This window comes from Rattus rattus, chromosome 1, assembly GCF_011064425.1.
Source record: "Rattus rattus isolate New Zealand chromosome 1, Rrattus_CSIRO_v1, whole genome shotgun sequence".
NCBI lineage: Eukaryota > Metazoa > Chordata > Mammalia > Rodentia > Muridae > Rattus > Rattus rattus.
In genome coordinates, this window is record NC_046154.1 from 35,405,878 (window position 1) to 35,426,089 (window position 20,212).

The following is a 20,212-nucleotide window of genomic DNA, read 5'->3' on the forward strand; positions in this document are numbered from 1 at the left end:
GCACGACAGTAATCCAGTAATATCAGCACGTGGTGGGTACAGATAGAGGGTCCCTGGGGCTGGCCAACAGCCAGCCTTTTAATATCGAGCTCCAGGTTCATGGAGAAATCCTTTCTCATGATGATGACGATGAGGACGACAATGACAACAATAATGTAATGTTGACTAGCAAGGGTTAAGCACTCCGTGCCAAGCCTGATGACTAGATTTTGACTCCTGGGCCCCACATGGTAGAAGGGGAGAACTGATTCCTCAAAGTTGCCTGTCTTCTGACCTACACACACGCACGCACGCACACACACACACACACACACACACACACACGCATGCACACACACGCGCGCATGCACACACTCACACACGCACACACACAATTTTTTTTAAGTTAAGCCACGTGGTGGTGGCGTACATGTTTAACACCAGCACTTGGGAGGCAGAAGCAAGTGGATCTCTTGAGATCCAGGCTAGCTTGGTCTACATAGTAAGTTCCAGGATAGCCAGGGATACATAGAAACCCTATCTTTTAAGCCCCGCCCCCCAAAAAATTAGTTAAAAAATTAAAATAAGGGCTGGATAGAGATGATTCGATGGTTAAGAGTGTTGGCTACTTTCAAAGGACTCAGGCTTGACTCCCAGCACCTACGATGGGTCACTCATAACTACTTGTAACAAGCCCGAGGTGAGCTGATGCTCTCTCTCTGGCCTCTGTGGGCACTGCACTCACACGTGCACATACCCCGACAAGCACATAATTGATAAAATATAAAACCTTTAAAATTTTTTCTAAAAGACTAAGGTGGAGAGTAGCTGAAGACACTGAACACTGACCTTTGCCCTCCACACACATGCTCACACATCCGCACACATACAGAAAGAAAGAGAGTGTCACAAAGCTTTTTACCTAGCGACATTTTAAGACTAACTTCCTTTCTTTGACAGGGGAAGATACCAAAGTCAATTCATCTGAACAGAGGAAACACCGATTCCTTGTAACTGGTGCCATGGAACAGGAAGGTACTTACAGGAACTGGCCTCCCTGGGAGAAGCCAATAGCATTGTATCCGTGTTGCAACTTAGGATCCTTTTCCAGAATCTGACATGCCATTCTGACTTGGAGGTTGACATTCAAGAAGAAGCTGTTCTCCACATCCTAAAAGAGTAGTGAGGAGTGAAAAGAAGGATCTGTACATGAATGGCATCTTCTCTGAGACAGGGGCTTACACCCTCACATGGCCACTAGACACAGCTGAGCAGGACGGGACAACCCTGTAGTCCAAGCACTCGGGAGGATGAGGTGGGAAGATCAAGTTCGAGGTCAGCCTGTGTTACAGAGCAAAAGGCTACACCCCCAAAATAAAATAAAACCAAACCAGTGGGGCTATGGTTTGCTGCTAAAAATGCAAGGTGGACCGTTCAAATAGCACTGTCTCTCAAACCCCTCAGAGAATGGGCTGGGATCTTACCTCCACCATGTTCTTCCCAATCTCCAGAGACAGGACGTAAATCCCTGGTATTTCCTTTTCAACCATCTTTTTAATGCTACCCATGCTCATGGGATTACAGCAGCTGTCCCCTGGCCGAGAAAAACAATGGTGGAAATTTATGAATGGAAACATTATTTAAGAAACAAAACCCTTTTATGTCTCAAACCGAAGGGCATGAATGAATGAGAAAGGAGAATGGAGAGAACTTGTAAACACTGGTCTGATGCCGGCCTTCTCCACCTTTTCCTATACAGCACCCTTCTCACTTTAGAAATTCTTAACGCTACCTTGGTTATATGGGTGCATAAAGTGTATATACAAATCGAACATTTACTGATACTGAATCATAAAGAGATTTACTGTAAGATAACTCTTTGGCATACAATAAATTTTTACCATTTATTAAGGGTGAAATTAATTTTACAAAATGATGAACATTGTACTTGTTTATTTTTACATAAAGAATTACATTTTTATCTCGGCATGGTAGGTCACTGTCTACACCAGCACTCAGGAGGCAAAGGCTGGCAGAGGTCTGTAAATTTGAGAGACCAGACAGGTCAACATATTGAGACCCTAGCTTTACATTTAAAAAGAACTGAGGGCAGTGGGATGGTGGTACTTGACATACACTCACATAGGCACACACATATACACAAAAATAAAAATAAATGATTTTAGAATAAAAGAAATAGAAGAGGCTAGAGAGAATGGTCTGCAGTTCAGAGCACTTCCAGAGCTTCTGAATTCAGTTTCAGAACCCATGTTGGGTGCCTCACAACTACCTATAACTATAGCTCCAGGGATCCAGTGATGCCCTCTTCTAGCCTTCATGGGCATGCACACACATATGGTCACACACACACACACACACACACACACACACACACACACACAGTCACACACACACATACACAATGTCACACACATACACACACACATGGTGACACACACACGGTCACAAACACACACACAATGTCACACACATACACACACATATGGCACACACACACACACACACACACACACACACACACACACGGTCATACACATACACATGGTCAGTCACACACATACATACACATATGGTGTCATACACACACTTACACCCACAAGGTCATACACATGCACACACACATATGGTGTCACACACACACAAACACACACACACACACACACACACATCCCACACAATTTTTCTTAACCTTAGAACATAAATTGGGAAAGGATGCAAAGACGCTTCTCTAAGAAGACAGAAAATGATCAATAGACTCGCCGTTGACAAAATGCAAGCTAAAACAATCCATGTCCACCTACACTGCTTAAAAACAACAACGTTGTTAGGCGGGGTATTGCTACATAATCCTAGCTGGACTAGAACTCTCCATCTAGACCAGTCTGGCCTCGAACTCAGAGACACCTGTCTACCTTTGTTTCCTCAGGGCTGAGATTAAAGGTGTGTACCACCATATCTGGCAAAAAATAACATTTTAAAAATTACTAAGTAAGTGTTGGAGGGGACACGGGGAACGGGGTGTGCTTGTACCCTGTTATGGAACTGTACTAATGCAATCTCTGTGAAAAGTCTGGCAATGACTCAAAACAAAAGCTTAGCAACTGGGTAGCTGCAGTGCACGCCTTTAATCCTAGCGCTCGAGATGCAGAGGCAGAGGCAGGTCTATCTCTGTGAGTTCGTTGGTGAGGACAGCCTGGTCTACAGACTGAGTTCCAGGATGGCCAGGGCTACACAGAGAAACCTTGTGTTGAAAAACAAATAAATAAACAAACAAAAAAGGAAGCGTGCAATTTTCAAACGACCCAGCTACTCTACTCCTACTAGACAACGAAGAAAAGTGAAGACATAGAGATAAAAACCTTACACGGATATCTAAAGCGGTGTTGTTGGTAATAGCTTAAAGGCAGAAAAAAAAGCCAAATGTCCATTACTGGATAAATAATCTGTGGAATCGACATACAATGGAACACTATTCACTCATAAGTAGAAATGAAGTGCTGACACATGCTACAACTTGGATGAACCCCAAAGCATGTTCCGTAAAATAATCCTGCACAAAAGACAAATACCAATCCAATACCTTTTACCCGTTTTGTCCAGAATAAGACACCTTCACAAGCATGGAAAATAGGCTAGAGGTTAGGAGCGAGAGGATGGGGAAGAAAACAATGACTTAACCCATATGGAAGGTTTCCAGGGTGCTGACAAGTTCTGAAACTACAAGGAAGCCTCGGCTTGTGAACAGGCCCAATGCCACAGAACTGTGCACTGAAAACTGTGAACCTGGTGATACATGAGTTTCAACTCAACGGTAATTGACAAAAGAACACAAGTTTAAGCTCTGTCTAGCAGGCGCTGACAAGCTTCAGAAGGCCAAAGGGCTGGAGAAGTAGCCCTGCTGAGAAAGTGTTTGCCCAGGATGCACTAGGCCCTGGGGAGGCCCCCTAGGACTGCATAAACCAGACAAGAAGTGTACAGATATGGTTCCAGCACCTTGAAGGCAGAGAGAGAAGAATTAGGAGTTCAAGGTCATCCTCAGTTTCTTGGTAAAGTTTGAGGCTAATCTGGGCTGCATGAGTCCCTGTCTTAAAGCAAAAGAAAGGTCTGGAGAGATGGCTCAGTGGTTAAGAGCACTGACTGCTCTTCCGGAGGTCCCGAGTTCAATTCCCAGTGACCACATGGTGGCTCACAACCATCTGTAATGAGATCTGATGCCCTCTTCTGGTGTGTCTGAAGACAGCTACAGTGTACTTACATATAATAAATAAATCTTTAAAAAAAAAAAGCAAAAAAGAAAGAAATAGAAAGAAAAAAGAGAAGGCAGGCATAGTCTCACACATCTGCAACATCAGGGATCAGAATGAAGGTCTGGTGACACACAACTGTAAGGTCAGAGACCAGGATGAAAGTTCAAGAAATATATGGGGCTGGGGATTTAGCTCAGTGGTAGAGCGCTTACCTAGGAAGCGCAAGGCCCTGGGTTCGGTCCCCAGCTCAAAAAAAAAAAAAAAAAAAAAAAAAAAAGTAGAACCAAAGAAATATCTGAGGCACAAAATTTAATCAAACGGTTGTTGTGAACTTTGGGAAATTGCTGACCTCCAACTTGTATAAATTTGGGAGTGAGAGCCTTGGAGCTCAGAGCCTCAACCTTGTCCTAAATCGTTTCCTTTCCCAAGAACAACCAGAACTAAAAACAGGAAGCCAATGGACCTCTGAGTAGAAATGTGGGCTGATATGGTGTTCACTTTGCACTTGAATCACAGCCTTTCAACTGGATGGGAAGGTTAAGGAGAAAACACTCTGCCTTAGAGAAGCTTCTATTTCTCTCCTAATGCCATCCACCATGTTGTGATGAATAAGGACCAAAGGAGGCCTTGGCTACATAGTTGATAGCTTGGCCTACAAAAGATACAGTTTCAAAAAAACAAAACAAAACAGACAGGCCAAGTGAGCCCAGCATATTTGCACATGCCTATAATCCTAGCTCTTTGGGGGCTGTGGGAGAAGGGATAAGATCAGAAGTTCAAAATCATTCTTGTCTAGACAACAAATATAAATTATGAGCTAGCCTGCACCAACTGAGACCTTGTCTCAGCCAAAAATCTAGGTCTGTAATGGTGCAGGGGTTACATGCCACACATGCATACACACACACACACACACACACACACACACACACACACACACACACACAAAGAATAATAAAAAAAGACCCTCAAATTAAACTTAGCAACACACCAAAACAATAACGATGCATCCTTTAAGTTACTAAGTCCAAAAGCAGAACCTCTATTTCTTTTGTTTTGAGACAGGGTCTGGCTAGGATCCTACTCTGAGCTTCTTGAGGGCAGCAAGTATCAGTGTGTGTTACTTTGGTTTTAAAAAAAAAATTGACTTCACACACACATCCCAAGTGTGTTCACTCTCCATGCAATCCCATCTTCATCAAACAACTTCACTTTCTAATTGTCCCAGCCAAAACTGGTGGCGTCATCTCTGCCCCTTTCATCTCTATTGCCACATCAATTCCTTTGGTACCATACTCCATGTTACCACACGGCTGTCGCCATACGGCTCTGAGCCACAGGCAGATCTCGGGCTTAAGGTCTGCAGTGTCCCCTTCCAGTCCTGTGACATCTACAATCTATTCTCAACACAGCAACTACAACAGAAACGTGGACACTGGTGGGAAAAGACAGGTTCTCATGCTTTTAACCCATAAAGTATGACCCTATACAGTCTCCCTCCTCCCTTCCTATAGTCCTGGAACGAGCCTGGCCTTGGCTCTGATCCCTCATCACCTTATCCCAAGAGAAAAAGAAACAACTGAATAGCTACAGGATAAAGACAGCGACTCTCTAGGACAAACAGGCCATTGAGCTGAATTTATATAGGGGGATCTCTCTAAGACTCTTCAAGAAAACGCATCTTCACAGCTAATAAATCTGAGCTCCCCCAAAACATGCCCGTTGTTGCCTCTGTTGACAAGGAGCCTGAATTTCCTGATCTCAGCTGACTGTCCTCAATCCCTTTCTTTCTAATGACAACTTCTCCCAGACCTCACAGACACAGCTTGGTTTCAGTGACCACTTGAGGGGTCTACATGTCCATCTATTGTCACAAATAGAAAGATCCTTTCATTTTTAATTTTAATTATATGGTCTTCCCATGTAACTCTGGCTGACGTGGGACTTGCCGTGTAGATCATGCAGGCCTCAAACTTGGGGTGTTCCTTCTGCTTCTGCCTCCTGAAAGCCCGGGGAATTACTTTCCTAAACAAGCTCTTGGCAGTCACAGGCTAGCACAATGGGCTTAGAAACATTCTTTACAAATGTAAAGTAGGTAGATCTTGCTATTCATCTCCTCACACGTTTGAGTCCAAAACCACCTCACACTAGTCTTAAAAGCCCCAGCCTATGTGCGCACCCTCTCTTCCCGTGCTCCCTCTGCTTCTGCTACACTGATCTGGACAAGGAGATACCAAGCTCCGGGACTTTGCATCTGCTACTCCCCTGACCACACATCCATATAGGCTCTAACTTCTTCCAGATGTTATGCCTGTTTTCACTGCACCCACGGCCATTTGACAAGTTCCCCTTATTTCGTTAGGTTTTCCCCCACTGGAAAGCAAGTTCCAGAAGGATGAAGAATGCTTCATGCTCAGGTGGAGCTTGTGCTGCGAGGTAACTGTGCGAAGGACATGCAGGTGCTGGTATTCAGATGTGAAGGAACGAAAGCCTGAGTGTGCTGCCCAGCTCTGCAGGGACAGGCAGGCGGGACTGTGCGATGTTGCAGGCTGATGCTACCGTAGCTAGGATTTTAACAGAGCATAAACCCAGCAGTGCACAATACTTCCTGAGCACTCACTAAACACACCTGTCTCCCTTGCCGTCAGCGCAAAACAGCCCCCAAACCCGAAAACGCTAGAGTACGAGGATGCTGTGGAATCCCTATATCCCTTCCGGTCTAAGAACCGAGGCGGGAAAAGGATGCCCCGGTCCACACCCACTCACCCATCCCATGCCAGATCACCAGCGGTGGTGGAGAAGGTGGGTCCAGATGTCCCAGGGCCCAGGCGGCGCAACACCAAGGAAGCAGAGCCGCAGCTAGCAGCCTCCAGTAACCGGGCGACGCCATCTTAGCAATCACATGACCGCGAGCGGGGACTGTGGACCAAGGCAATTCCGGTGGCCACGCCCCCGCCGGGCTCAGCAGTCTGACATTGACGTTCGCTTTGCTTAACACCCACCAGACTAACTGTATAAGGGCTTTCCATCTTTTAACTGATCTTATGCGCTGCTCTCATTTTACACCCAAGGACGCCTAGGTGACAATTTTTTTCCTACGCAATTGTGTCTCCTCTTTCAGCTGTGTATTAGCAGACAAGAGCTGTTTATTCTGTAACAAATCTGTCATTTGCACGTTATCTTATTTTAATTCTGTGCGTGGACGTTTCATATGGGTGTGGCATGCGTGCTATAGCGCTTGTGTGGAGGTCAGGAGAGCAGCTTGCAGGAGTGGCTTCCCACCTCCCACTCTGTCAATCAGAGGAATTGAACTCAGGTCATCTGTCTTGACTGCAGGTACTTGCCCCCCAGGAGACTATTTTTATTTTAGTGTGTATGTAGATCCCTGTGAGAAATTAGGAAAGGTCCACAGGGGCAGAGAACTCTTCAGCTCTGTGCTGTAGTACTTAATAGCCGTTGGAAGAAAAGGCTTAGAGTTGGGACTGGGGAAGGGAGAGACTTGATTTTCATTCAGGGCAAGTTATATCACGGTGAGTTTTGTTTTGGATCGGAAAGCTCAGATGGGGTTTCAACAGACAAAGATGTAATTAGGGAGGAGAAAGTTTGAACTCCCGAGGGGGTGAAGTATCTTATCGAAGATCTAGTCAGGGGAGGATGGAGAAATGGCTCAGTGGTTAAGAGCACTGACTGCAGGGGTTGGGGATTTAGCTCAGTGGTAGAGCGCTTGCCTAGGAAGCGCAAGGCCCGTTTGGTCCCCCCAGCTCCGGGGAAAAAAAAGAACCAAAAAAAAAAAAAAAAAAAAAAGCACTGACTGCCCTTCCAGAGATCCTGAGTTCAGTTCCCGGCAACCACATGGTGGCTCACAACCATCTGTAATGGGGTCTGAAGACAGCTACAGTGTACTCATATACATAAAATAAATAAATCTTAAAAAAAAATCTAGTCAGGACTTCTAGGCTATCATGGACTCTTTGGCATTTCGTGTACTAGGAAGATGGGGAAACATAGCCACTTCCTATCCAAGCTACACTCTGGTTTATTATAGCCAGAGGCTCTTGCCTTTACCCTACATCTTTTCTAGATTCTCTCAGTGCAGCCTCAGCGCTTCACTGACGGTGTCAAACATTTTTCCCTCCCAAAAAATCATTAAGAATGTTTAGGTGAATCTGTTAAATGGGGTGTATTCACGGCACAGTGGGACTCTCTGACACCGGCTTTATAAAGGATGAAGTAGTCTTGTAGAGAGCGACATATGAAACTCCAGAAGAATAGCCGGTCGCACACCCACATGAAACCCTTCTGTACCCCACCACCGAAACTAGTAGTTACTTAGTAATTGAAAAGCCAATTAAAACACAGGCTTATGATGCATTATACAGTGCACAGTGATAAGCTTTGGGCCAGCAAGATTGCTCAGTTGGATAAAACAATGGCCACTAAGCCATTCCTGATCCTTTCCTCCAGAGACTATGATGGCCTAAAGATAAAAACAAAACAAGTTGTACAAGTTGTCTTCTGAGCTCTATACACAGACAGTCACATGTCCCCATAGAGACACAAAAGCACACAAAGTAAACAAATAAATCATAATAAAAACAAGGAAAAGAAGAAATAGGCCCAGGGCTAAGGAGACAGCTCTGTCATTAAAGTGCTTGTTGCATAAACGTGAGAACCTAGGTTGGAGCCCACACCCATGGGTGTAGGGAAGTGCACCTGTAATCCCAGTGTGGGGGAGGTGAAGACAAGGGGATCCCTGGGGCTTGTCAGTCAGACAGTCTAATCAGGTCACCAGGTTCCAGGTTTAATGGGACAAGAGAGGGATTAAGAAAGAAACCAGATAGGTCTCAGTTGCCCAAGTTGGCCTGGAATTTTCTATGTTTCTATGTAGCTGTGAATGACCTTGAACTCTTGCTTCTCCTGTCCCTGCCTCTAAAGTGCTGGGATTATAGGCCTGGGCCACCATTTTTTTTTACTTTATATATTGCTGTATGATTTGTATTTTTACAGAGTGGATGCATAGCAAAGCTCACACTGTGTGTGTGTGTATGTGTGTGTGTGTGTGTGTGTGTGTGTGTGTGTGTGTGTTGTCATGTGACAGAGTGCATATTAAGGACAGAGGATGTCCTCAGGTGTCATTGCCCAGGAGCCATCCACTTATTTTGTTGAGGCAGGGTCTCACTGGCCCAGAACTTGACAAGTAGCCTGGCCAGAGATCCCCAGGGATCTGCCTGTCTCTACCTGCCCAGTGCTGGGATTATAAGCACTCACCACCACGCCTGAAAATTTTACCTGGGTTCTGGGGATCAAACTTTCCAGGTCAGCCCCTTACTGACTGAGCTATGTCCCAGCCCCCAAGCCCCTTTTGAAAAATAGAATCACACAGTTGATCCTGGCTAGACTGAAAATTGCTATAGACACTATGATTGGCCTTCAACTTGAGGCAACTCTCCTGCTTCTGCGTCCTTGCTAGAATTACAACTATTTTCACCACTGTCTCTGGAAACATAACTTCTAAAATCAGAACGTAGTGATATAGACATATCAAAACTCGCATGTAAGCTGCTTCAGCAGCAAGGGTAGAGGCTTGTTCTGTTGGCAAACATGGGGGAAAGCAAACATTTTCCTCCCTCCTAGTTGCAGCCACACCACACCCCAAAGGCCAAAGCCTATGTAATGGAAGGAAAAACAATTATTAGTTTAGAAAATGAAGGGGTTGGGGATTTAGCTCAGTGGTAGAGCGCTTGCCTAGGAAGCGCAAGGCACTGGGTTCGGTCCCCAGCTCCGGAAAAAAAACAAAAAAAAAAAAAAAAAAAAAAAGAAATAATTTGAGAATCACATTAAATCAGGTATAGTTTTTTAAAATAAAATTTTGGTATATTTGTGTGTGTGTGTGTGTGTGTGTGTGTGTGTGTGTGTATGTACATATCCCATGGTGCACATATGGAGGTTAGAGGACTAGTTTCAAGAGTCAGTTTTCTCCTTCCACTATGTGGGTCCCAGAGACGGTTGCCCAGTGGTGGCATGTGCCTTTCCTTACCGAGCCATCTTGCTGGCCCAAGTACTTTGTGTTCTGTGTAGGAGAAGAATGTTCTTGGGATGGTAGTGTGCCTCAAAGGCAGAGCAATTGAATCTGGGGCATTGGAGAGGGACAGAGAAAGAGGAAGAAGGTAGTTTTGTGTGTATGGTGGATTGAAGTTTCCACACATGCCCATGCCCATGAGGTCAGTTGTTCCTATTTCTTAGATTTTCCATGTAACATTTGTGTTCTTCATTTTTGAGTTTGGAGGAAACATGCTAAAATCTCTTCTTGTAGTAATAACGGTGGGTTTTTCTCTCTTTGGCCCATCTCTTTTCTTGACTGTCCCATGTTCACATATTTTAATCAAATGGTTAAAATTGTCTACAGGAGAACTGAGGAGAGCTATTACTTCCTCTGAATTTGGTTTTAGGAGGAAATGTCTAGTGGAAGATGGGTATAGTTCTCTCAATTTAAGTTGTGATTTTAATAAGGAGCCCCCAACATTTCGAAGCCTGAATTTCCATATTAACTTCAGATAGAACCGAAAGCGATTAAGCTCTCTGACTGTTCCCCAAATAATTTGAATCATGCAAGAGATTATGGGAACTGAGAGGCATCCAAATGCTCTCAAATTTCAGGTTTCGTTTTTGTACGCAAGAAATAAAAGCACTTTATAGCTTAAACATTTTAACGAGTCACTTGTTGGTACTCAGGCCTGTGTGCATGCTAGGCAAGCTCTGTATAGACTGAGCTACACTCACATCCGGTTTCCTTTGCTTATTTCTGCCGCCTGACATTGAATCCAAGGTCTTTTCCACGCTAGGCAAGAATGTTACCACTTACATAAACCTCCAAATTTCTTGTCCAATTTTAGAGCAAGAATCCCACTGAGTCAGTTTAATGAGAATCACCCTCTTGCCTTGATACTATTTGACCATGTTCCGCGTTCCCTGCCCTCAGAGCCTAAGTCTTTGGCAGAATGCTATCAGGAGTACTGAAACCTGCTCAAAAGCCTACGAAGCAGTGGTCCTCAACCTGTGGGTCATGACCTTTGCGGGAGTGGGGCGGGGGCGGGGATTCGCAAATCAGGTATCCTCCAAATCAGATATTCCCATTATAATTTATAACAGTACCAAAATTACAGTTATGGAGTAGCAATGAAATAGTTACGGTTGGGGGTCAGCGCCACACGAAGAACTGTATTAAAGGGTCTTAGCAATAGGAAGCTTGAGAACCACTGCTGTAAGGTCATAGGCGCTTATAGGCCCTAACAGGGGCACTCACTACTGTCGTTTTGCAAAACAAGACACGAGCATTGGCTATAAACTAAATGCTTATGTTTAGGCTCATAAGTTAGTGCTGCTGTCGACCTTGGCCAGCAGTCAGTGTGGAAATTCATGACCGTCCTGAGATCGACTATTGAGTGCTCATCCCTAAACGAGACACTGTATTGACCCCATAAATCTGGGCGTAACTCAGAAGATGGGTGGGAAGAGTAAGAGCGGGAGGATGGGGAGGGCTGCTGTGCCAAGCTGTCTTTTGAATATGGCTTGGCCACTGTACTCCTGAACACAGGCAGCAATGCTCACCAGCACAAGATCAAGCCAATCAAAAATCCCGGCATGTTTGAGGGACAGGCTCATGAGGCTCCGCCCCTAGCGGAGGAGCTATTGTCAACTGATGGCTGCTGGGGTGAGAGGGAGTCACTTTTCATGCGGTGTGACTGTTGCTAGGTTACACATGCTCACACAGGCAGCACTAATTGGATTCAATGGATTATAGAAAAGGAGGAGAAAGAAAAAGAATGGAGGTGGGGCAGGAGAAGAAGGAGGGAGAAGAGGAGGGGAGAGTAATTCAGTCTGATAATGGAAGGAGTGGTGGCCCTCGTGGTAGGTATTAGGGGCAGCTCCTGTCCACGACTGCACAGTGTGCAGTTCAGCTTGTTATAGCTTCGGCAGATCAGGGAACAGACAGCTCAGGGAGAGGGAGGAGGAGGAGGAGAGGAGGAGGAGGAGGAGGAGGGAGGAGGAGGAGGAGGAGGAGGAGGAGGAGGAGGAGGAGGAGGGAGGGAGGAGGAGGAGGAGGAGGAGGAGGAGGAGGGGAGGAGGAGGAGGAGGAGGAGGAGGAGGAGGAGGAGGAAGAGAAGGTGGGGTCAGGAAATGTGATGGGCACATGTTCAAGGAGTCTAGAGGAACAGGAGGGAGGAGTTGGAAGTGCATGTGACCAAGGCACATGCACACAGGACATTAACAAGGAGAGAAATAGAAAAAGAAAGGAGAAAGGTCTGATCTTAGTTTTTGTCCAAACCAGGCATGGTGGAGCATGCCTGAACACCAGCATTAGACAGATTATAGGCCGGAGGATTAGAAGTTCAAAGTCATCTTTAGCTACATGGCGAATTCAAGCCCAGCCATGCACACAAGAAACCATATGTCTCTCTCTATATATCCATACATCCCACCCACCGAGCCTCACTGTGTTTTCCGTATATTTTAGAGTTGAACTCACTTTTCCTGGATCCATCTCCCTTATTGCAGTAATGAACAAAATGCATCTTTATTGCCTTTGTGTTTGAATATTTATCTCTCCCTTTTCCTTTCTCTTTCTTTTTTGTTTTTTGATGTGTAGTATGTGCAAGTATATAAATATGTTTGGGGGTGTTACAGGTATATGTGTACATGTGCCATCTGCCTGGACCCTGGGCTCACTGGTTAGGCTAGACTGTCTGGTCAGTAAGTCCCAGGTAGACTCCACTCTTTGCCTCTCCAGCACTGGGGTCACAACATGAACCATTACACCTGGGGGTTCACCTTATGTCTTTTTTTTTCTTTTTCTTTTTTTTTTCAGAGCTGGGGACCGAACCCAGGGCCTAGGCAAGCACTCTACCACTGAGCTAAATCCCTAACCCTTCACCTTATGTTTTATGCTGCAAGTTCAACTATCTTCAAGCCTCCGACCCCCCTTCACTCTTTTTGTTACCGAGATTGCCACACTCTAAAATCAAGGGTGGCTTTCTAGCTTTGCTTGTTTGAGATAGTAGGGTTTCTCTGTGTAGTCCTGACTGTCCTGGAATTTGCTCTGTAGACCAGGCTGTAGATCTGCCTGCTTCTGCTGCCCCCGAGCTGGGATTAAAGCCATGCACAACCACCACCTGGCATGGCTCTGTGTCTTTTGAATGGTCCTATCGCATAGCGTTGTGTGACAAAGCTTTTCCTGAGGAGATACAACACAAGTTTACTTACCCTAAAGAGTAAGTCCACAGTAGACCAAAGTACAGATACCACCAAAGCCAAGCTTGGTGAGTTTTACTGGGGCCACTTACAGGAATATGTGGGGAAAGCTTGCTTACAGGAATGGAAATGACTCAGACAGCTGCATCACCAAAGCCCACCCCATCAGAAAGCTGGTAACTGGAAGCTTATGTACGCACAACCTGCAGGCAGCTCAACAGATTGGAGAGTGTCCTTTCCAGGTACCTCAGTTGGACTAAACTTCTTCCAGGCAGTTCAGCTGATTTTCTGCTTCTTCCGGGCAGCTGGTCTGGTCTTAGAGTCTTCTTTGCAGCTCAGTTTCCCTTCCTCTGAGAAGGATCCACAACCAGTATTGTTTATTTTGGCAGGGATGGACCTTGTGAATCTGGTCAGTTTCAGGTACTTCCTAAAGCTAGTTTGAGTTGTTTACCTTCCTGCATAAGGCACTTCCCTGCTGGATGTTTCAATTTTAAGGAAACTGTTAAGCAACAGATAGTTTTTTTGCCCTTACAACTTATTTGTTAGCACTGGGGCTTGAACACAAGGTGTTGGGCATAGCTGTCAGGTGTTGGGAGCCAGGCCTATCCAAGGCTTTCTCTGAGGGCCTGATGAAAGGACAAAGTGAACATTAATTCTGTATCTTTGCCTAGGGCCAGGCTTGGCAAGGTCAGTCTTGGCTGGGGCCAGAGCCTGAAAAGAATCAATATTATAGTTTTTGAGAACCAGACTCTTCCTCCTTGGCTGTGGTTATCAGCCCTGAGGTAGCTGTGTCTGAGGTATCTTTGTTTTCTTTGCCAACATTGCTTAATTAGCTTTCTACTGTATCTATTCCATTCTCCCCCTGGAAATAATATATAGGCTGCTATGGTTCTTAATAAACTTGCTTGACATAAGCCATTAGCTTATGCCAGACCCTCTGGCCCTAACTCTGCCTTCTTTATCTTCTCATCGCTGTCCTCCCCCTCCACACCTCACCCTTCAGGACCTTTATTCCTGCTGGTTTTGTGAGTCAGACCCCACTACTGAGTTACACTGAGCTAGGTCCTTAGCCCATGCTGTTTAGAGATTGGGTCTTACTGTGTCTGTCAATCAGGTTTGCCTCAAACTCATCCTCATATCTCAGCACTCGGGAGGCTGAACCACTGTGCCATGGGTTCCATGAGGGCATCAGTTGATGAGACTCTGGTCAGCTCGAGCATGCCAAACATGACTCTGGCAGGCCTTGTCCTTCTCTCCCATTCCCTCTGACTTTCTAAACACTAGTAGATTGCATTCCTAAAACTAGCCACCGTGATCCATTCTCTTATTGGGCTACTTTCTTCTCCTGACGCTGACTGCTAAGGTCCAGCTATCCAAATATTGAAGTCCAGCCCCCTTTGGCTCACCTAATTAACATGTCCAATCAAAATATACCACACTGTCACCCCCCTTCTCTTCTTAAAATTACACCTGCAAGGCCATTTGCTGCTGTTTTTCTGCCTGAGCCCGAGGAAGCCACTTTAACTTTTCTTCCTCACTTAATAAAGGATCTCCTGTGAAAACAGTCACTGCAAAGTGAGTTCCTTAAGATAAAGGAATAGTGCAAAGTTGCTTCTTCTACTAATCTAGTCTTTAAACCCCTCAATGATCAACCACTTGTGTCTCATGATAAATAATTGGATAGGAAAGAATGTAAAGTTTAAAGTTTATGTCCGGTCTGAGGATACTAAAGCTATAAGAAAGTGTTTGAGGGTCTAGGAAAAATGGTTGAGGGTCTAGGAAGTGCTCTGAGGTTGGTGAATGCAAGCTACAAAGGTTAGAGAACATGAAAGACTTAAATGATGATAAGAAAGTGATTTAAGGTATACAGGAGGAATGAAGATTCTTCAGATCTCTCTGTACTCCTGTTGTGCTGAGACTTCAAAGTTCAGAGCTTTAACATTAAACATTTAAAGTGCCATATTCTGTAGCTTTGTGAAGTGTTTGAGGACCATATATTTATCTAAAGTACAGCCAAATAGACAAACACTGTTCTTAGTTATTTACTTTTTAACTTTGAAAACATGTCTAGGAGACTGAATAAAGCTTAGTTTAGTAATTAATCATGACTAAAGGTATAGCTATGAATATATTAAATAATATAACTATTTGTGAGGTAATTGACAATTAGCTTGAATGTTTTAGTTATTTTTAATAGTTTATAGTAAGTGTTTATATGATTAGGTTTGAGCTAAAGGTAGCATTAGGACAGGAAAGGGTGAATAAGTTGGGGAGGGAATGGCAAGGACTTTGGCTGAGGGAGCTGTTATCACAAGGTCATAAATTGTGTTGTAGCTTCTGTGGTTATCAACAGTGGTAAATTTAGCTTTAGAAAGCAGAGGGTGGCACGGGTGGGGGTTTGGGGTGAGGCAGTGTGGATGGGGGGTGGGGGGAAGGGGTGGGAGTGGGGTTTGACACATTGACCTGAAAGGAGTAGGCTTTTTTGGAGCCTTGTCTGTGAGAAGAAGGTGGGACTCTTGGAGTAGAACAGGTGGAAAAATTTGGGGGACCCATGGCGGCAGTTGCAGGGTGGGAGAGGCCTGTGGGGCGGGTCACAGTAGCAAGGGGCTAAGGAAGCTGTAGATCCTGGAGGGACAAGAATGACCGGCTGTTGAGTTGTGTTGGAGAGCACTGAGGCCTGGGGTCGAACAGTCGGGGTGGGAAAACCTTGGAAAGGTTGTCTCAGAATCCAAAGGCTCCCCTTTGTTCCGAAACTGTCAGGCTTGCCCTGGGGCAGCCATGGTTTGACTGGGGATCCTAGGAGCCCTGGACCCTGAAGAAGCACCAGGTACCTCTTAGGCTGTGGCTGGGAAAAGTCGACCCTCCCTAGAGCCAAAAGAAGGTGAAGTGGTGAAGCGGGGATTGGGTGTAGGGTAGGGTAGGGGTGAAGGGGTGGGAGGTGGAGGGTTGGGGTGGGTGGGTGCGGGAGGGATGTCCCCACAAAATGGGAGGGGGGAGGGGGACCCAGGCTGGGGGCTCAACTCCTCCAGGGTGGTGGCACCAAGATACACTTTTTTCTTTCCCTCGGTGTCTAATATAGTACAGATCAGATCAGATTACAAGTAAATAAAGCCGGTTTATTAGGAGGCAGCCCTCAGGTGGGTTCACCGATCTCACAAGTGGAGGTCAGTGAAGTCATACATCCGGGCTAAGGCAAGGGGATTTTATGTGTCTTGGGTTCAGGGATGATGACGTGTGAGCTAGGAGCTGGGATTGTTTCCATATATGGTCAAAAACTGAACCCACAGGTGCGCACTCTTGGGTGGGTTGCCAGAAATGCAGAGACTAGGAGGAGACATGTTAGCCCAGAGATTTTTCTGAGGGGTGGGGGAGTATTTTTCTGTATATGAGGAGGGGTTGGGGAAGGAGGGCAGATGGGGTTTCCTAGCTTGTGTGTGGGGGTGTGGGCAGTGGTTCTAGCCTCACAGCCACACTATAAAGCACTGTATTAAATGGTCACAGCATTAGGAAGGTTGAGAACCATTGCTCTATGTAGACCAGACTGGCCTAGAACTGAGATCCACCCCCCTCTGATATTAAAGGTAGCCCATGCCCAGCCCATTAACTTACTCAATTGGTTCTTCACAAGTGTGTAACAACACAAAGTTGGTGTTCTGTGGTTCTCACCTAAGAAGCAATGGAGGCAAAAGGCACACATTGCACATACCCAATCCTTTACAAGAACAGTCCACGGAGGAAAGCATAGGACACCTGGGGGCCTGAAGTCTCCTCACGTGCGTCTGCTAAGGGAAAAAAAAGAAAGCCGGGCTGGGGCTCCAGAACCTCTGATAAGGGAAGAAAGTTGAACATAATCACCAGTCAACTCAAAGTTTTAAAAACAAATAAATCACATCACATTGTGGCGATGTTTACAAAGCTTTGATCATGTCCAATTTGTTTGAATGTAAAGAATAAAAGTGGAAACTGAATAGATGGCTCTGTTGACAAATATCTTGTCACACAAGCATGTGGGCGTGAGCTGAAGCTGGATACAGTGGGACACACCTGTGTTCTCAGCACTAGGGACAGAGAGGCAGAAGGACCCTGTGCTCTGAGCACTAGGGACAGAGAGGCAGAAGGACCCTGTATTCTCAGCACTAGGGACAGAGAGGCAGAAGGACCCTGTATTCTCAGCACTAGGGACAGAGAGGCAGAAGGACCCTGTGTTCTGAGCAGTAGGGACATAGAGACAGAAGGACCCTGTGTTCTGAGCACTAGGGACATAGAGGCAGAAGGATCCCCAGGGCTCACTGGCCACCCAGTCTACTCCAATCAGCAAGCTTCAAGTTCAGTGAGAGGCTGTCTCAGAAAATAAGGTGAGCCTGGAGAGATGGCTTAGTGGTAAAAGCCATTACCATACAAGCACAAAGAACTGAGTGTGATCCCCTGGACTCATACCAAGGAGGAAGGAAAGAACCGACTCCAGAGTGCATTCACTGACTCCCACATATGTGTGGTGGCGTAACACACACACACACACACACACACACACACACACACACACACACACACGGTATTGATCAGAGAAGACTTCCTGGACATGGGTTTCAGCCAATAGAAAGTCTTATTAACCATTGAGCAATGACACCGGGTGTTCAGGGACCCAGCCTTTCTCAGGTAAGCCTTTAAGCACAAAACCATGTCCTGGACTGACACACTTCAGTTAACAGGAATGGTTAGCCAGAAGCAGAACTCCAGAAGCAAAAAGGCAAGGTTAGTTCATTTAGAGTCTTTTTCGTAACTATGGATTTTGATGAATCAGGCTTTCATTTTGGCTGGTGGTGCTGTCTATGTGCTGAGTTTTACAGCCTGAATGACACTTCCACCATGGAATCAGTTGTGCTAAGGTCTGGGGCCCTGTTACAATACCCATCTACAAATGCAAAATAAAAAAGTATGTATTTTGTTCTGGCCTACTCCTGGTGATCCTTCCTGCTTCTCAGTCTGGTCTGGCTTCACATCTGTATGCCCCATATGAGTATATATTACTATTTTGTATTATAATAAGAAAATTACAGAGATAATTAACATTAGTAAGAGCATGGTGGTGCAGGCTTTTAATGCCAACACTTGGGAGACAGAGGCAGGATTTTTGTGAGTTCAAAGTCAGCCTGCTTAAGTGAATGAACTAGAATATATCATCCCGAGTGAGGTAACTCAGACCAAAAGGACATGCACATGTACTTACTAATAAGTGGATATTAGCAAAAAAAAAAAAAGTACAGAATACCAAGCTACAGTCCACAGAACTCAAAAAGGTCAACAAGCTGAAGGGCCCAAGTGAGGACCCCTCAGTCTCACTTGGGAGGGAGAAGAAAACAACCACAAGAGGGGAGGGAGGGAGGTAAGTGGGAGGGAAAGGGGTAGGGGTAGGGGTGAGGAGAGGGGAATGTGATCTGGTATTGGGTGGGGGAAAAGGACTGAAGCCCTGAGGGACAGCAGGAAGAATGGAAATAGGAGACCTCGGGAGGAAGGAGATTGGGATGACCCTCTAGAGTGTACCAGAGACCTGGGAAGTCTCGGGACTTAAAGGGGGAGACCCTAGATGAAACGCCCTACAGTGGGGAGAGGAAACTTGTAGAGCCCACCTCCAGCAAAAAGACAGGGCATCAAGTGGGAGATGGGGTTCTATCCCACAGTCAAAGCTCTGACCCATAATTGTCCCTGTCTGAAAGGACGGCAGGGATGGAAATGGAGAAGAACCTGAGGAAAAGAAGGTCCAGTGACAGGCCCAAAGTGGGATCCAGCCCAAGAGGAGGCCTCAAGACCTGACACCATGGGGTTGGGGATTTGGCTCAGTGGTAAAGCACTTGCCTAGGAAGCGCAAGGTCCTGGGTTCAATCCCCAGCCCCAAAAAAAAAAAAAAAAAAAAAAAAAAAAAAGACCTGACACCATTACTGAAGCTATGGGACGTTCACAAAAAAGGGCCCTACCATGTCTGCCCTCCAAAAGACCCAACAAGCAGCTGAAAGAGTCAGATGCAGATATGTGCACCCAACCAACGAACAGAACCTGCTGACCTCTGTGGATGAATTAGGGAAAAGCTGGAAGAAGCTGAGGAGGAGGGCGACCTTGTAGGAGGACCAGCAGTCTCAATTAACCTGGACTTCCGAGGTCTCTCAGACACTGGATCACCAACCAGGCAGCATATATCAGCTAACATGAGGCCTCCAACATATACAGCAGAGGACTCCCGGGTCTGGGTTCAGAGAAGATGCACCTAACCCTCAAGAGACTGGATCCCCCGGGAAGTTTAGGGGGTGGGTGGGGATGGGGACATCCTCGTGGAGACGAGGTAGGGGTGGGTTGGGGTGGCGGGGAGGAGGTATGGGAGGTGGAGCAGATGGAGGGTGGACTGGGTGGACTGGGAGGGGAATAAAATCTGGAGTGTAAAAAAAAAATAATAAAAACAAAGTAAGCTTGCTTATATAAGTTCCAGGTTAGTCATAGCTACATAGTGAGGCCATTACATAACTCAAAAATAAAGTAAAATAAAAATAAAATGTAAATCAAGTGTAACACTGTAATTCCAGCATGTCGGTGGCTGACTTCCAAGCAACTATGCTATAAAGACATTGTATCAGTACAGGGCTGGGGGTGAACTGTGGACAGTGGGAGTGGTTGATTTCATTTACAGGTAATGGCCGTGTCAAGTGTATTGACGATCCACACTATTC

General features: G+C 45.7%; 1 protein-coding gene across 1 annotated transcript in view; it reads right to left on the reverse strand.

The window, feature by feature from the left end:
• The window catches only part of Ppt1 (palmitoyl-protein thioesterase 1), a 20,515-nt gene extending 13,365 nt beyond the window's left edge, over positions 1–7,150 (reverse strand). Inside the window, exons 1-3 of the mRNA XM_032898893.1 lie at positions 7,014–7,150; positions 1,464–1,573; positions 1,023–1,150 (exon numbers count right to left, since the gene is read on the reverse strand). Of these exons, the coding sequence (XP_032754784.1) occupies positions 1,023–1,150; positions 1,464–1,573; positions 7,014–7,137 (362 nt within the window). The 5' untranslated portion in view covers positions 7,138–7,150. The remainder of the gene's footprint in view (positions 1–1,022; positions 1,151–1,463; positions 1,574–7,013) is intronic.
• Between the last annotated feature and the right edge of the window lie 13,062 nt (positions 7,151–20,212).